We start from the raw sequence: 15,867 nt of genomic DNA, 5'->3' as shown, positions 1-15,867 counted from the left end.
ATCATAGCTTATTTGTCATGCTCATACATTGAAACATGCATCAGTCCATACGTAAATTTGCTCCTCCAGCCATACATGCGTGCATACGCACGTTCGGGTATTGATCTATAGTTGACCTCCAGCTATGCAGTACCGGAAAAAATTCTCAAGCCGACACCGTTTGTTGTTTCGTCTTTGTAGCGCATTAAAGAAAAGTTGCCGGTATGTTGAACACATAAATATGTATATGTGAATAATTTGCTTGCTCACAATCCCCTGAGCATCTGACAGTTCCTGCCATTCAAGATTAGGTATGACAATATCTAATGGCGGCCTCTGACTTTTGCACGGTCGCGTACATCGACCCAACAAAGCATGCACGCACGCCTGCATCGAAAATCCCATGCCGATTCATTCAACCGTGCACGCGTCCGTCGCCACGCGCTGGCTCGGAAGTCCTTTACCATTCTCTGCCGACAGGAGCCAAACGAGGTTCTCCCAATTTATCTGTCATCCTAGTCTGACGAGTTTTAATTGCCCGGCGAAGAATACGGGGCCGAGCGAAAATGTCCTCGAAGCTCCCTCACTAATTATAGACTTCCTGCTTGAGTAATCACAAGTCTTATTGTTTCCTAATTACCATTTTTACAATAAATTAAACGCCGCGCCGCTGTTAGACAGGCGCAGATCGGTGCATCAATACTGTCATGTCGACACAAATCCTCGGGAGAAAACAACGCCACCCCCGGATCCACCCATTCGCACACATTTCTCACCATTGAAGCTCATTCTTGTTATTTTTTTCTCATTACAGCCGTAGCTCAGGTTCAAATGTCTTCACAAATACGCCGGGGGGTGTTCAGTGAAGGCCCTCGAAAAGACTTCAAATAGATCATCTTAATGGTTATTTATTCACCACTGGATTGACTCTCACAACCAAAATAAAATTGACATGACAGTCAAGTCTAATTTCGACAAGATTTGTAAACGGGTTTCCTGAAAAGGTGAGGGAAAACATCATCAGTCTTAAAGTAGGGGAGATGTGTGTGCGTGGCGGAGGGGGGGGGGGTCACGTCCCCGAATGCACAGCGTGACATATTTCTTCCCTCTACCAGAGAGACAGAGGGGGAGTTTTTGGCAGAACGTTCCTGTCATTTCTGTCACACTTTTATTTGAATGGAAACTGCTGCAGCGTTCTATTAAAAGACAAACATTTGCGGCGCCGCAGCAGACGTCGAACCCGGTTCCACTCGACTTGACTGCCGTGTTCCGAGGAGACGGTATTCAGTCGGGAAAGAGGCCCTGGGCCAGTATTTGAGAATCTCTAATCCAGATTAAAACCCCCACCTTCCACTTTCTTTCACCGTTTGAGAAAGAAATGATTTCAACAGATGTCATCAGCCCAAACTGTGGGATCTGATGTGCCAATTGCTTTAAGAGGCATAAAGATTGAATTCCATGTGAATTTGGACGACGCGGCGTGCTCGGCTTTACCGCCGCAAAGTCATCCTTTCATGGTTGCCGAGTTGAGGGGTGATTTTGTGGTTGTTCAAGTAATAGGCCTATTTCGACAAATGTATGCAAAGACTACTTGACAAACCTTTATTTCACCCAAAGATAAACTCTGCACAATACAGACTGCATGTAAATGCGATGCTCAAAAATTTGTCGTGCTGTCGTAAGGAAGCGTAGAAGTGCCAAACATTTTTGACGGGCAATTTTTGTTTTTTCATTTTCATACTTTTGTCATTATGTCAGGAATGCATTTTTTTTTTCTCCATCAGCATTTTTTTCCCACAATGCCACGAGGTGTTGACATCCACATGTGAATACCTCATGGTGTTACGGAAACCAATGCCAAATGGAAAAAATGCAAAGCAGACGAGGAAATACATCATTTTAGAACATATTAATATAATGTAGGCCAAATACTACAAAAATATTTTTATTTATTTGTGCATATTCAGTTAATACCCGATGTCATTATGTAAAGACGCCAAGATTTTAGCATTTACTATATTTCAATGTACTTTCAAATATGATTAAACATCCTTGCAGATGATGCAATAAGTACAGATGATGTAAAATGTTCAAACATTTTTGCCAGTTAATTGCAACAATTGTATTAGCTAGTCCAAAAAAACTCCAGATTGGTACCTCCAAGCTTTCATACTTTCATTACCTTAACAATGGTCACAAAGTGAGGCTCCGTGATTGCCACCAATCGATCCGTCCCCGTCTTCACCGTGGCTGAGGGGTCAGGGACAGACGTGTTCTTGCTCGCCATGTAATCCAGACCGTACCCGAAGGCCTGGATGGCGTTTCCTGTAAAACAAACAGAAAAAGACGATTAACGTGAGCCAACAACTGGAATTTGGCAAGCGCGGTGACGGGGTAGCGACGAAGACGACGGCGTGCCAAAACCTTTTGATACGTCAGTGGGATTAAGAGACGTATGCCAAACTAATCAAAACCAATCTGAGATTTGTCTTTTAAAAGCCGTCGCCGGGGAGGCCGCTCAGGATTTTCCCCCCCCTCTGGCAGAATAGCGGCGCTGGCTGGCTGGCTGGCCTGCGTTCAATCATCGAAAAAAGGCGCCTTCCTTATGTAAGTGCTCATGTAGTCAGTTTAACTTTCTGCAAAGAAAATCCTCAAGGATTCAATAGACGCGCTCATCAAATCTTCGGTTCGTGTCCTCCGCTCAATAAGGAAGCGTCAATTGCGCTCGTTCGCCGGCGAACGGACACAATCGCGCCCACACTCGGAGATGATGAACCCCAATTTGTTAGGCGAGAAATGGAATCTTTTTAAAACAAGCCAATCATTCGGCTCGAACGGGGCAGCATTAGCCCGTGAATACATATGAGGCAGGCGCTTCTTCGTCTTCAGTGCATTTGTTGTGCCTAAGCACATGTGTGAGCCTCTGCACAAATGTGATAAACCCCCCCATTCACTCAGCTTTTCAGACACGTGGCAAAATGGCGCCGGCGTACCTTTTTTTTTGCGCTTCTCAGCCGTTTTAAAGCGTCACGCTTGTGTCGCTTTGCCGAGAGACGCCATATAATTGCTTGGCAAACACCTCCGTTTTAAGGTCAGATGACTTTGAAAAGATTTTAGAACACTCATCGCATTCAAAACGTCGCAGAACTATAAGGCCAAACGGTCTAATCCCGCCGGACGCAAACATTTTGAGTTCTTGGTGTTTACACCTACGAGAGACTGCGCAGGGATTTGGGATGTGGGAGAGGACGGGGACCAAGTTTCTATTGTCAGAGTAGATTTTCACATTTTTGGGGGGATCGTGGCTACTCAACATTACAGAGAAAAGATCGGCCACATCTGTGCGACAGGCGTAGGATCATTTTTGAACTGGCAACGCACAGCATCAGTCTGGATGAAAACCCCACGCTGTAAAAAAATGGGCCGATTAATAATAAACACAATATGTCGCTATTTCCATGTGTTTTTGAACGTCGTCTGAAAATCGCTCCTTCTTTCACGTTGAGTGAACGCACATTTTTTTACAGCGTGGGAAAACTGCTGAATCGGATGTTATCAGCGCTTCTCGGGCTTATAAATGTCCATCAGAACATGCAACTAAAGTGCTAACGTGATTCTTAGATAGAATCAATCTGGCTTGTGCCATTTGTCTATCTGCCTTGTTGAATTTGGAGATCCGATCTCAGGAATATTCCTGATTGTAACTGACTGAGAAATGCCGCCATTGTTTTATTTTGATCTTTCTTTAAAGTAAGAAAGTAGAAAGTAGGGGAAACTTTATGAAAACCCGGGGGGTGGGGAGGTCATGCCCCCGCCCCCTTGTGCTATCTGCGCCCATGTTTTTCTAAAAGATGTCATGTCCACGCAGTTGCCTGCAGGTACTTTGCACGTGAAGTGTAACACACTTATAATTACCTCTAAATGATTGAAATGATAGCCACTTATGGTACATTTGGATTCTGGATAACTACAGTCTTTAACGTTTAGCCGCCACCTCCGTTGCTTGTCTCCAGTTTAAACAGTACATTTGTATGTACTCCATTCTTGGAGTGTGGTTGCAATAGCAAACGCAGCATTGTGTACTCTCTCTTCAAGTTTATCGCTGGTTCTGCTTGACGGTGGGGGTGAGGGGGGCGGTCGGTGCATTTTAAGGGTTATTTTTCAAGACGCCTCCTCAGCTCCGAGCCTCATCCCTCATCCTGCACATTCAGCTAAATGGGAAACCCCTGCAATCTATTGAAATGGTCTGAAAGCATTTATCCACACGGCGGAACACGTCGGAGGTGTCGTGTCGTAGCGACTACGCCGAGCGCTGCCGTATCAAGGGAGGATTTTCTGCTTGTGACTGAAAGCCAAGAGAGGATGTTTGAGCGAGACACCTTGTTGAGCTGCAGCCGCCGTCGTCTCCGGCGTGAGATGTACAGAAGATATGTATTATTTAATTCCGTGGCGGATTTTGATGACACTTTTCTGCCGTAAGCGATAAGCCTGAGATTGCCAGTAAAAATGACATGCAAATGGTTTCTTTTGTGTTAAGGTCTGGGCAGATGTGGCCCGAAGGAAGGATGAGCGGAGAAAAAGAAATGACTTCTTTCTGACAAACTTAATTCACTAATTCCAACTTAATCAGCTGGCAAAGAGATGTCTGTTGAAGTTGAATGAATGTGTCGAGCTGACAAATTTTATTACAACTTGACATTACATTTATCCTTGCCGGGGTTTTTTTTTTTTTTTCACTTAGCTCTTCTGACATACTGTGTTTTCTCGAATGGCAGTCTCTGACAAACACCAACTCGTCGTCAGACGCTGATTGTACTCGACTAAATAAACGCGACAACCTTCTTTTTTTCTTTACAATGATTGGGCCACATGATGTGGAACATCTGCCTCACAGTTCGAAAGTTCTGGAAGTACAGTAAATAAGGAAGTGTGTGGCCCCCAAGTAGCACCGATGACAAATGGTGCCTGCTCCCAGCATTTAAATTGGGGACACTTTTGAAAAATGGGGTTCAACTGCAGAAAACCTACGCAGGCATTGGGACAACATGCAAACCACACAGATGTTCCAGGACGGGTGTCACAAATCGTAATTCTGGATGATTATTATCATTTTATCATTTTATCAATCTGAAGTCTCAACTCTCTAGGCTTAGTTCCTAAACATTTGAGGACCATGACTCACTCAGGCAAGTGTTGTCGGTGAAGCTCTGCAGGAAACTGGCACACTCCTCTTCCTGGTTTCCGCTGCCTTTGCAAGTGCACCAGGGCGAGATGGTCCACTGACTGAAGCTGCTGTCCACATAGTTGGGTGTCATGTCCGTTCCTTTGGTTGCACACACAAACGCATCCACACATTAGGATGAACATCTACGGCCCTCATGGACAATAATGTCCCACATTTATTGCAAATAGTTCATAGAAAAAAAAAACAACACAATTGCATTGTCCTGTTTTAGTTGTTATAGGAAGCCGGCCCTGGTAATACTTCATTTCCGATGTAAAGAGGTCATAAAGCTTCGGAATATTTTCCGCGCTTCGGCAATTGCGCGCCGCTGGACGACAACAGTGCTGCGGCAAAACGTTTTGCTTTTGAAAGGTCTGTCAGCAGGAGTCAGCCATGTCATCCACTTTGTGTGAGCAGCGTGACTTATCTTCTCGCCGTGTGCAATCTATGCACCCGTGCAACTTGTGTGCAAAAAAAAAAAAAAAACATTTCCAATTTTGCACCACGTATAATCTTCGACGAGCCGCCGGACGTCATCGCCAAGGTGCCGTTATCAAAATATGTATGCATTAGCTTGTGCACGTTGTTGGAGCAACATTTAATATGAGCAAACAGATGGTCATCAAGTCTTTTAATTAAGTAAACACTCTCTCTGTGCCTCTCTAATTACTTCTTGTAGTAAACTGATGGCCAGGACGCTGGGGGAGATACGGGAGCCGCTGGGGAAAAGCTGACAGTCTCCTCCTCCGCCTGCTCCACAGGATAAAAAAAAAAAAAGCAGCAGCGTTTTTTTTTCCCTCTCTAGACCACAAACCATCTCCTGTAATCTCTCAGTGCTGCTGACATTTGTGAAAAACATGGTGAGATCTCCTAGCGGGTCGTTTCAGACACGTTCTCGGTCCATCACGGTGGTACTGACCAATGAGCCTTGTGTAGGAGGCCAGGCAGGCTTGGTGATTGTCTTGGTTGGGACAGGTGCTCACTGTGGGTGGGATGCTACGGCAGTTTGCCGTAAAATCAGCCAGCCTGGACCTTCGTAGTAGAAAAACAGAAAATGGACAGATGCAAAGAAAAAAAGAGGTGAGAAAATGTCACGAAACACAAACTAGGCACCGATATATTTTCGGAGAGGCATAATCTCGTCTAAATTCCCATAGTAAATAGAAGTAATCGAATCAATTTTGCCAGTTAACGAGACAAAGAAAAATTAAAATGTTGCTATGAACGATTCAATTTTCACTTACACTTACGGTATCAAATAATGGGAGATGACCTTGCAAGTCCTTTTTTTTTTTTTTGGAATAAATGTGCTCTGAAACTAAAATCACAAGTGCTTTAGAAGAAAAACTTAGAAAAAAAAATAGAAAAAAATAGAAAGTAGGAATAATAGATGATACTGTATGTACTTCTTGCTATGTTGACATGATGCAGAACAAACCCAACAGTAATTAATTAATGTACTATGCAAACGTTCTGCTTCTTTTGACCACTTCCAAAATTCACTTTGGGCGCCAATCTTGGGTAGTGATAAAAAGTGGTCTGTTTGTTTGTTTGTTTTACGGTGTGTTCGCGATAAGAGCTTTAAGTCTACTGAAGCCCCCAGGGCGGCATTGCTAATCCACTTAAGTGGCTTTATTGGGAGGAGCGTGTGCAAAGTTACTCTGTCTGTGCTGTTCACATCACTGCTGCCCACTCACAAAGCGTTGCATTTCACCCACTCCATCTTCTCCTGACCACTTTGAGGATTTTAAGCAGCCGTAAATAACCCATGTAGTTGGAGTTTGAACTATTTAGCGAAAGTTAATGAACCCAATTTAAATGATAGCAAAACAAAGCCGTGTAAATTAGACATACGCAGAGGGAACAAAATGGTGGAGAGATATAATGATGTGAAACGAAAGAGCTGGATCAAAAATTCTGCCTTCATAAAGATAAGATGAAAGAGTTATTCATTGAACGGTTCGTTGACGATTACGGGTTGCAATGTTTTCGCTACCTGAATGAGAAACACCAGAATATTAGGAACAGGTATAGGAATATGATGCCGGGCATGTTTATTTATTTTTTTAATTCATCATAATTATGAAAATCCTCCTAAAGCTAACTATTCAGGTGTCTAATTAATTATGATAAAAAATGATTTGGTAGGGAAATTTAGCATAGCTAATTCAACAAAATCTACTGCGGCAGAATACATCATTTTGGAAAGCATGGCTTTGGGTTTTATGCATGCAAATAAAGTTCAGATGAGTCCAGTTTGAATTTGATTCGGGGCTGAAAAAACAAATTCAGTGTGCGTGATATCAAGTCAACATGAGAGATTTTGAGAGATAAGTTCAGCTTGCATCCAAAATATTGACTCCCCAGGTGTTTTTTTGTCCCTACCGTCAGTGCTTGCATTGTATAATGATGAACTCAGAATATGAAATAGAATCCATTGTGATGTAGTGACTCAACAAATCTAAGTCCAGGGCCAGGCTAAGAGCCCAATACCGGTTCTAAAAACCTCCCACACCAATCTTCCTCTGCATAAATCCTCATCAAAGTTAATAATGAGAAAACTACTTTTACATTGTGGTGGCAATTAAAAGCGATATAAACAAATAAGACGCTAAAACAAGTACATAAGTTTCATGCTGTCTTGAAAGCCAATAAACAAAATAAGTTTGAAGGCAGGTTTAAAAAAATAAAAAATAAAAAAGGGACAATTGGGCTATTCTAATGCACACCGGGTGGTGGTTCTGTTTTTTAGGACCAGCGAGCAAAAAAAAAAGCTTGATCCCCTCTGAGCTTCCGCTTGAAATTGTTACAACTTCTAAAAGTAGCTGGTCAGCTAAACACAGGCATCGGGATGGAGAAGCTCAGAGAGCTAAGGCGAGATGAGACCGTTTTATAAGTTTGAAAACAAATAGCAGAATCCTTAAATGAACTCCTCAGTGCAGAGTCGGGATACTATTTTTATGATTCACTCTTTGAGTACTGACAGATCGTGATTATGATACCTCTATTTCGTAATATAGCGCCAACTACTGCCGAGGAGTAATTGTTTTTTTTTCCCCCCTTAAGTATTGGTGGTTGGTATCGTCAGCTTCGGTGAAAATTCGATATTTGAAAATAAGGCCAGCATTGGGTCGATCCTGATACCTGGTACATAATTCACCCAATCCCAGTGTAGAGACACCTAGTGGAGGGAGGAGGAATCGCAGTATGAGGCGACATGGTGCCCTAGCATGTCTGCCTCATAGTTTTCCGGTTCTGAGTTTGAATCTCAACTCCTTCAACTCCTGTATGTGTTTTTTTTTTTTCCCCCAGTTTATTTGGCTTCCTTCCACATTATAAAATGATGCTAAATTGTCCATAGATGTGAATGAATGCCAATGGTTCTTTGGTCATCTGTGCTTCAACACAAAATCAGCTGTGACTAACTCAGCTGGATGGATGAAATATTTCCTGTATTAAATAGTTTTTGAAAAACGACCAATTTGAATATAACCAACATCCTGACTGCGTTTGATTTGTATTTCCTCCAAAATTATCATCCCATCCTGCTGTTCACTTCCATTACCAAAGTACAAATGACTTTTATTGTTACAAAACCCCGCTGTCTTCACTGAGCCTTTTAACCAGCACGGCCATCCGAGCTGAACGCTTTATGCGTCACTTTGGGATGTTTTTTTTTTCTTTTTCTTTTTGCTGTGCAGCCAGTGTAGACAAATTAAACCTGGTGTGTGTTGAGGGGACAATAACCTCCTTTGTTGATGTCTTTTACATGACCATCTACAAAGCGCAAAAGGGAAATCTTATCTCCAAGATGGTCTTCTCCAGGGGTGCTTAATCATCTGCACACCTCAAAACGGTTGTGAAAATAATCACCTCGTGCACTGATACCGTGTGGACCCCCCTGATGATACGTTGCCTTTTAACAAAAGTGATGAGTTCATTTGTGAAAGGGAATAAAGGAGATGAACAAACTCAATGATGTGTTTGAAAAATCCTGAGATCTATTTGTGAGATTCTACTGTACTCTGGCGAGAAACAAAAAGAGGATTTCAACAATGTACCACGGATTGCGACGCCAACCCAAACGTTCCGTCACCTTTTTAAATATGCGTAGCAGCCGAATCACCTTGACGCGGTGCGAGAGCGCTACTCGATCACGAATGCATTGCCGTGTGGCTTTTCCATACATTTCCCAGGCAGCTGGACTCGCTTTGATGAATAATGAGCACTCTTGTGCCGAGGGAATATTGTCATTGGTGGAAGTCGGTGAGGAGGTAGATATAATACGGGGTATTTAAAGCAGGGTGAGCCATTGTGGTGAGTTGGCGAGTGTGTTGTGTTTTATCTTAAATCTGCAAGTGGAAAAAAAGTACAAAAGGATTTGTTTAGGAGGGGGATTATTGGGGGCGACCAGGTTAAAGTCTGTCCTTCCTTCAGCCTTTTACCGGCTCTGATGTGATTGAAGGAGAAAAAAAAAACTTCCACTGCATCTCTGTTTGGCATCCTATCAAATCACCTTCAGAGCTTGCACTAACACGTTCTTTTATTTCACTTGCATTATGCTGTCCCGATGCATTGACCCGACTAAGTGGACCCCGTTTCTTCCAACGCTGCCACTTATCTCACATCTAAAGCAACACGGAATCGTTTTGGAATGGGGATGCAATCAAATTTGTCTTGGCGCGTACACAAGAAGAGAGCAACAAAATTCACTTAACAGTTTCAACCAGACCAAGAGACGTCAACAACAATCATCAACAGAGGGAGATGGAATTAAGTAGCCCGTTGAGTCGCCAAAAAAGCACCCTGATTCATTTCAATGAAAAAGAAAAGAAGATAAGGAAGGGGGAGGGAAAAAAATAAATAAATATATAAATATATATTAAATTTATATATATATTTAAATTTAAATATATAAATAATAATATATAATATTAATTTATATATATATTTATATTATATATATTTATATATAAATATAATATATATATATATATATATATATATATATATATATATATATATATATATATATATATATATATATATATATATATTAAGAGAGCAATACTTGGGACTTGTTTTTTTCCCTCCACCTTCCTTATCTTCTTTTCTTTTTCATTTATATATCTATATGAGAAAGGCTTCATGACAAAGAGCATCTATGACGCACATTTAAATTGGCTATAATGTGTTTTTGTAAGCAAAGGCCAACATAGGTCAAAGCGCTTTGTTTCTTTTTTGGAAGCAGAATTCTCTAAGACAATGATGACTTAAAGACAGTAATTTAACGGTTACGGAGGTGCGCTGAGTGTTGGCACAGCGGCGTTCTGGCATGCGGCACTTTTCAAGGTTTCCATGGGATTTCCATTATAGCGCCACACAACGCCACTCGCTGCTGAAATTACAGGTTGTCTAGCTCAGAGTTTTTTTCTGGTCATTTCAGCCACTCAGCCCCCCCCACACAGGGAAGTGTCAGGGGAGCCCCCACAGCGGTAGACTTCTTCCAGCCAACCTGACACTTTAAACACAGTCATTCCGACGGGCAACCAGCGCATGTCCGTCCGGTCTGGCACTAAGAGAAAACTAATGGCTTTTTCTATGGATTCTTATTCCAATCACTTGATGGCCCTGACAAACAACGCGAGTCCAATCAGATGAGTGTCAGTCGAAGAAACTATTTCCTTTGGGATGAGACAAAATAGCTATCAGACTGCCCAAATCCTCTAATAGCTTCTAAAGGATGATTATTTCTGTTCAAATGAGAAATTGCCGCTCTCGTCCCTTATCGCCGGTCTTCAGCATATCCAGGCTGTCAGCGCTATCTCGCCATCATCGACCACAAGGCATAACAACGCCGATGACAATGGCGGCCGCCTAATGGGATGGCATAATAGCACTTGGATGAGGCAAATGAAAAGAACAAAGGAGGTGCTTTCTATGGCGTCTGCGTTTTTATCTCCTTTCTATCCTTCAGCCTCAGCTCCTTATCCTCTCGGTCTCCTCAAGTAGGCACATTTGCAAACTCGCCACTAAGAAATTTGAGCGCGCCAAAGCAAAATCCCCAACTTTGTGTGTTTCTTTGTCTCTTTGATTCACATCGGCGGCAAACAATAAGCAACGTTTGTCATGCGTGGCGCATTACATCGACAATTATTATGAAAAAGCCAAACAAAGCACTCTGACCTTGTGTGGGGAGCAGAAGTGACATTCTGATTAAAAACAAAACAATAAATCCCTTACATCCATCAGACATGGTCTCCTACAACTCATTATCACTTTTTTTTCTTGGAGTCAGCCACCGCAATACTTTCCACTGTGTGACCTTGAGGCTGACTCTAGTTCCCCTAGGCCATGTGTGTTAAACCCGAGGCCCGGGGGCCAGATACGGCCCGCCATATCATTTTATGTGGCCTGGAAAGACGAGTTGTTAATTGACTGTGTCAATACTAAATTACAAATTGTCTTAAAACGTTTCAAAAAAACGTTTTAAATGATTGAACAGTTTGAACTTTGCATGCTACTCCAGATTCCAAACTCATGAAGACTGAAATTGTGTGTAGATGTGACCAGGAGTCTGAATGCTTGCTCGTGACCTGACATTCGATGGCGACCAGTCCATTGTGTACCTTACCTCTCTTTCCAAGGACAGCTGGGATAGGCTCCAGCTCACCCATGACCCGAGTGATGACTAGAAAATAAATCTTGCCAGTGCTGTAGCAAAACAAGCTCTCATCATTGTACACAATCACATAATTTCCATTTTTGTGGCAAATTTTTCATTCTGATCTTGTTGCATCTAATTAACTTGTGCAGGTATTTTACACGTTGTGGCTTGTAGATTTATTTTTCTATCGACCGTGCTCGCATCTGCTATTTCTGGCAACTCGGCACTCATTGGGATTCCCAGTCGATTCGAAAAGCGCCATGTGGACAGATGGCGTTCTCTGAAAACACAAGGAAGCTTAGCCATCATATTTTTTTCTTGCCCATTTTGTTGGACTTTCTGATTTATTTTTGAAAACATTGACCACAATTCTCCTTACTTGGTGGCCACATTGACTTGATTGGTTAGCGGCAGCTGCGAAATGACTTTGAACCCCCATACTGTGTGTTGTGCCATTTGAATGAATGCTAAATCAAGCAGCGCACGGCAGCTTATTCAAGGTTATCTAAACTCCCTAAAATATTGTCGAAACCTTGCCCACGCAAACAAATGTGCTGGAAAACATGACAGTGAGTTAATAGCGCGCTACACAGCTTTTATCACCGGTAATTAAATAACCATTTGTTGTGCATTAAAGACACTTTTTTTGGGGGGGGGGGTAGCTCTCATCCCAATTAATGTTATATATTTCATATACCAAATTAAGAACAAAATTTGTTCCAGGATGGTGGTCAACCTCCAATTTGTTTGGATTTTTTGAAGCAACTGAATTAAAGTCAGCGTCATAAAACTTCACTTAGCCCTACACTTTAATTTTGAATATAAAAAAAAAAAAAGAACACTCCAAGTAGAAAAACTGCTAATTTGTTTGATTAGATTGATTAAAAATGTATTTACCACAATTGATGGAGTCAAACAAGAACATTAAGCAGTAGTTCTCTTCTAATACTTGATGACGTAATATGTTCCCTTTTATATTTTCGAAGGATTCTGGGAAGAAAAAAAAAAAACCTATAGCCAAAGTTCTGAAATGCAAATTAAGGATAGGAAGGATGCATCAGGTCTGCTCCAAACCACACAAACACACACACCACGCTGTACTTTAAGATGATAAGTCCTATTTGCATTAATAATAAATATGATATCACCAGAGGAAGTGAACGTGACGGAAAATAGGGATGCCTCATCAATGATGCCTGCTGTTTACATCGATATTTCCTTTTGATAGTGCGGTTAAGACGGTCAGTGAGCGTGCACACACACACACACATAAGCACATCATGTATTAGAATTAAATGCACTTTCTTTAGTGGAAACCACCCTCTGTGTTCTTCCGCTCTCTCTTGCCTCTCATCTTGTTTGCAAGTCTCATGTGCAGCCAGCATGTCTCACGCTGCCAACAGCAACGGCCCGATCACTGCACAACATTGCAGAAAAACTCTCCATATCAGGCAAAGGTCACCAGTTGACACAGGATTCCTTTTCAAAAAAGGAATTCTCTACTGCTAGTATACGAGGGAGTGAGAATTTTTTTTTTTTTTTCATCTACAAGTTTTGACACCTAACCAAATGATAATATACTCTGCAGATCAAACGTTGTGTTGAGATGGAATGTCGTTTTCATGGATTTTCTTTTTGTGTGTGTGTGAAAAGAACACCCATTTATTTTCATGTCGATGGATAATTTAGAGTTTTCATCAATTCTAACACACATTTTTGGAATTTGGGAGGAAGCCAGAGCCCCTGGAGAAATATGATTGTTATTTCTTGGGGCTTTGTTGGTTTAAAGAAATAATTTTAAATCAGTGTGGGAGAGAGTGCCATCTAGAGGAGTGAAAAAAATACAAGTGGTTCATGAAGCAAATTTGAAGCTTCATTTACTACTTGCTTAGCGTTTCTATTGGTCAGTCGCACTGGCTGATGTTTGTCATCAAGCTGACTGTGTGTGTGTCTGTGTTTTTTTTTTGTGTACCTGTTGAGTGATCGATTGTCATTCAACACTCCCTACTGCAAACCGGCAAGCAAAGCATTCAATGAGCAAACACCCACCAGTGAGTGTGGGAATGGGGAGAATATACAGTCAATCAAAGCTAAAAGTGTTGAATTGATCCAGAGGCCAATCGATAGACTTCACATAGACTGTGAGACTGTTTGGATTCAGAGCGTCATGCGACATTAAAATGGATCGGGGAGCTTCTTTGGTTTGACAAGCGCGGACGTCCAAATAGAGCCTGCTGTCACCGTTGGACTCGGCATTCCTCAAAGGAGCGCATTTATTTGAAGGTTGAAAAAGCAACAGAGGAGAGCGCTGTGTGTTTTGGTTTGTTTGTGTTGGATTAGGGAACAAAATAACATCGTAGCAAACTGCGGCAGAAGTATAGCCGCGTGGAAGAAATGAGTGCTGCTCCATTTAACGTGTGCTTGTGGTCCAGTCCCCAGATCTCTCCTTGAATATCAACAATTGCCTCCGCAGAGACCGGGTACAAAATGAAATCTCTGTGCACAACTATACCACAAGCTTCGCCAATATTATATGTTTTGAAGTCCACTCATTTATTTTTTTGTTTACGGGGACTTTGGGCTCCACCTGGAAACAATGCAGTGGAAAAAAAAAAAAAACGTATTGTCAAGTTTGAACTTTTTGATGTGAATTTTTTTTTGCATGACTTTTGACTTGTGCAAGTTGTAACTAGGCCAGTTTGGCTTTTGTGTTTTCAGTTCTTTTGGAAACAGACCAAAAGATAAAAATATGCCAACATTATTGCAGAAAAACTTAAAGGTCATCACGCAAGGCAATACGAGAGACTCTGTGAGCAACTAAAAGCGTGGCGTCAAATCATAAAAAGCCACAGATGGGCCTTGGTCAGTCATTAAAAAATGATAATCCTTGTTTTTGATTCAATTCCTCATAAAAAAAACTCACATTGAATCCAATTCAAGATACCTTTTCTTGTTTCCTTTGTCATGTCCGTTTCAAGTTTGATCAATCTCAAGAGAGCGTCCTTTTGTGACATCACTACATTTCTGCTCTTCTTCAAAGCTTAGCCCCGCATTTGGAATGAAAGAGGCTCAGGTAGGTGAGCTGTGTAACCCTTTTTGAGGTGGATGTCCTCAGGGGAGGGGGAGACAGGCTTGTTGTTAAATGATCATCCCTAGCTTTAATCAACACATCTCCAGAGGGAAGAGCAAAAAAAAAAAAAAAGTTTTCCCCTCAGCAATTTTTGGATGTGTATTGTTCGGAGTTAACTTTAAAAAGTTGGTCTAATTTTGAGAAGGTTTCTCTGCAGGGGTTTCTTCACATGGAGCCACCAAATAAAGTTATGTCTTCATTAGCATGACAAATGAGTTGAAATTTGATTTCCTTCTAGAACCGGTATCGGATTAGCGTCAATAAAAGATCCAGTTCAATGAAATCAGTTGATGTTTTCCGGGACAAATACAGAAATTGTCTTTTGATGATGTCACACGCAGGCCAGAATCTTGAACACTCGCTGCCATTTCGCCGCATGTGACTAGTGTGCGCGCGCCCGGACAATTATATGTGGCTAAGGGGCTCATCGAGCTGTTGACCTTTTGTGGCAAGCGATAATGAGCTTTTATGTTCTATAACGTCTCTCTCAATACGCAGGTGAACCCCTGACACTTGGCTGTCGTCAGGTCAAAGAAATAATCTCGGTCTGAAAACAGATTACAAGCGGCCCGCGCGCAAGCAATTATCAGGACAATCATAAATTGAAGAAGAGACTTTTGCTGCTTTGGATTGATTTAATGGCAAGAATGTGGCTTTTGATCATCATTTCTGAAAAATTATTGGCTAGACTAAGGTCGCGCAATGTGCACCGCACTGAAAGTAATCACGAAAGGTCGACGACTAGTTTTGCTTCAATTTGAAATTTGTCATTTTATATCAATACTTTTTATCTGTTTGCGACGATGAAAAAGCGAAGCGTGGAGAGTCTCCGCTGCAGTCAATGAATTGCGCCTCTCAAATATCCAC

General features: G+C 41.8%; 2 protein-coding genes across 3 annotated transcripts in view; one reads left to right on the top strand and one right to left on the bottom strand.

Moving 5' to 3' along the window:
- ela3l (elastase 3 like) overlaps positions 1 to 15,867 on the top strand; it is an 82,687-nt gene that overhangs the window by 24,387 nt on the left and 42,433 nt on the right. The gene's annotated exons all lie outside the window — the stretch shown is intronic.
- The window catches only part of LOC147058567 (GDNF family receptor alpha-2-like), a 45,555-nt gene that overhangs the window by 3,625 nt on the left and 26,063 nt on the right, over positions 1 to 15,867 (bottom strand). For both annotated transcript variants that reach the window (XM_085909448.1, XM_085909449.1), the window contains exons 5-7: positions 6,123 to 6,235; positions 5,162 to 5,302; positions 2,162 to 2,304 (exon numbers count right to left, since the gene is read on the bottom strand). In XM_085909448.1, the coding sequence (XP_085765574.1) occupies positions 2,162 to 2,304; positions 5,162 to 5,302; positions 6,123 to 6,235 (397 nt within the window). The remainder of the gene's footprint in view (positions 1 to 2,161; positions 2,305 to 5,161; positions 5,303 to 6,122; positions 6,236 to 15,867) is intronic.

This window comes from Syngnathus leptorhynchus, chromosome 4 (genome assembly GCF_054491065.1).
Source record: "Syngnathus leptorhynchus isolate UIUO chromosome 4, UIUO_Slep, whole genome shotgun sequence".
Classification (NCBI taxonomy): Eukaryota; Metazoa; Chordata; class Actinopteri; order Syngnathiformes; family Syngnathidae; genus Syngnathus; species Syngnathus leptorhynchus.
This window is presented reverse-complemented; position numbering and strand designations above follow the sequence as displayed.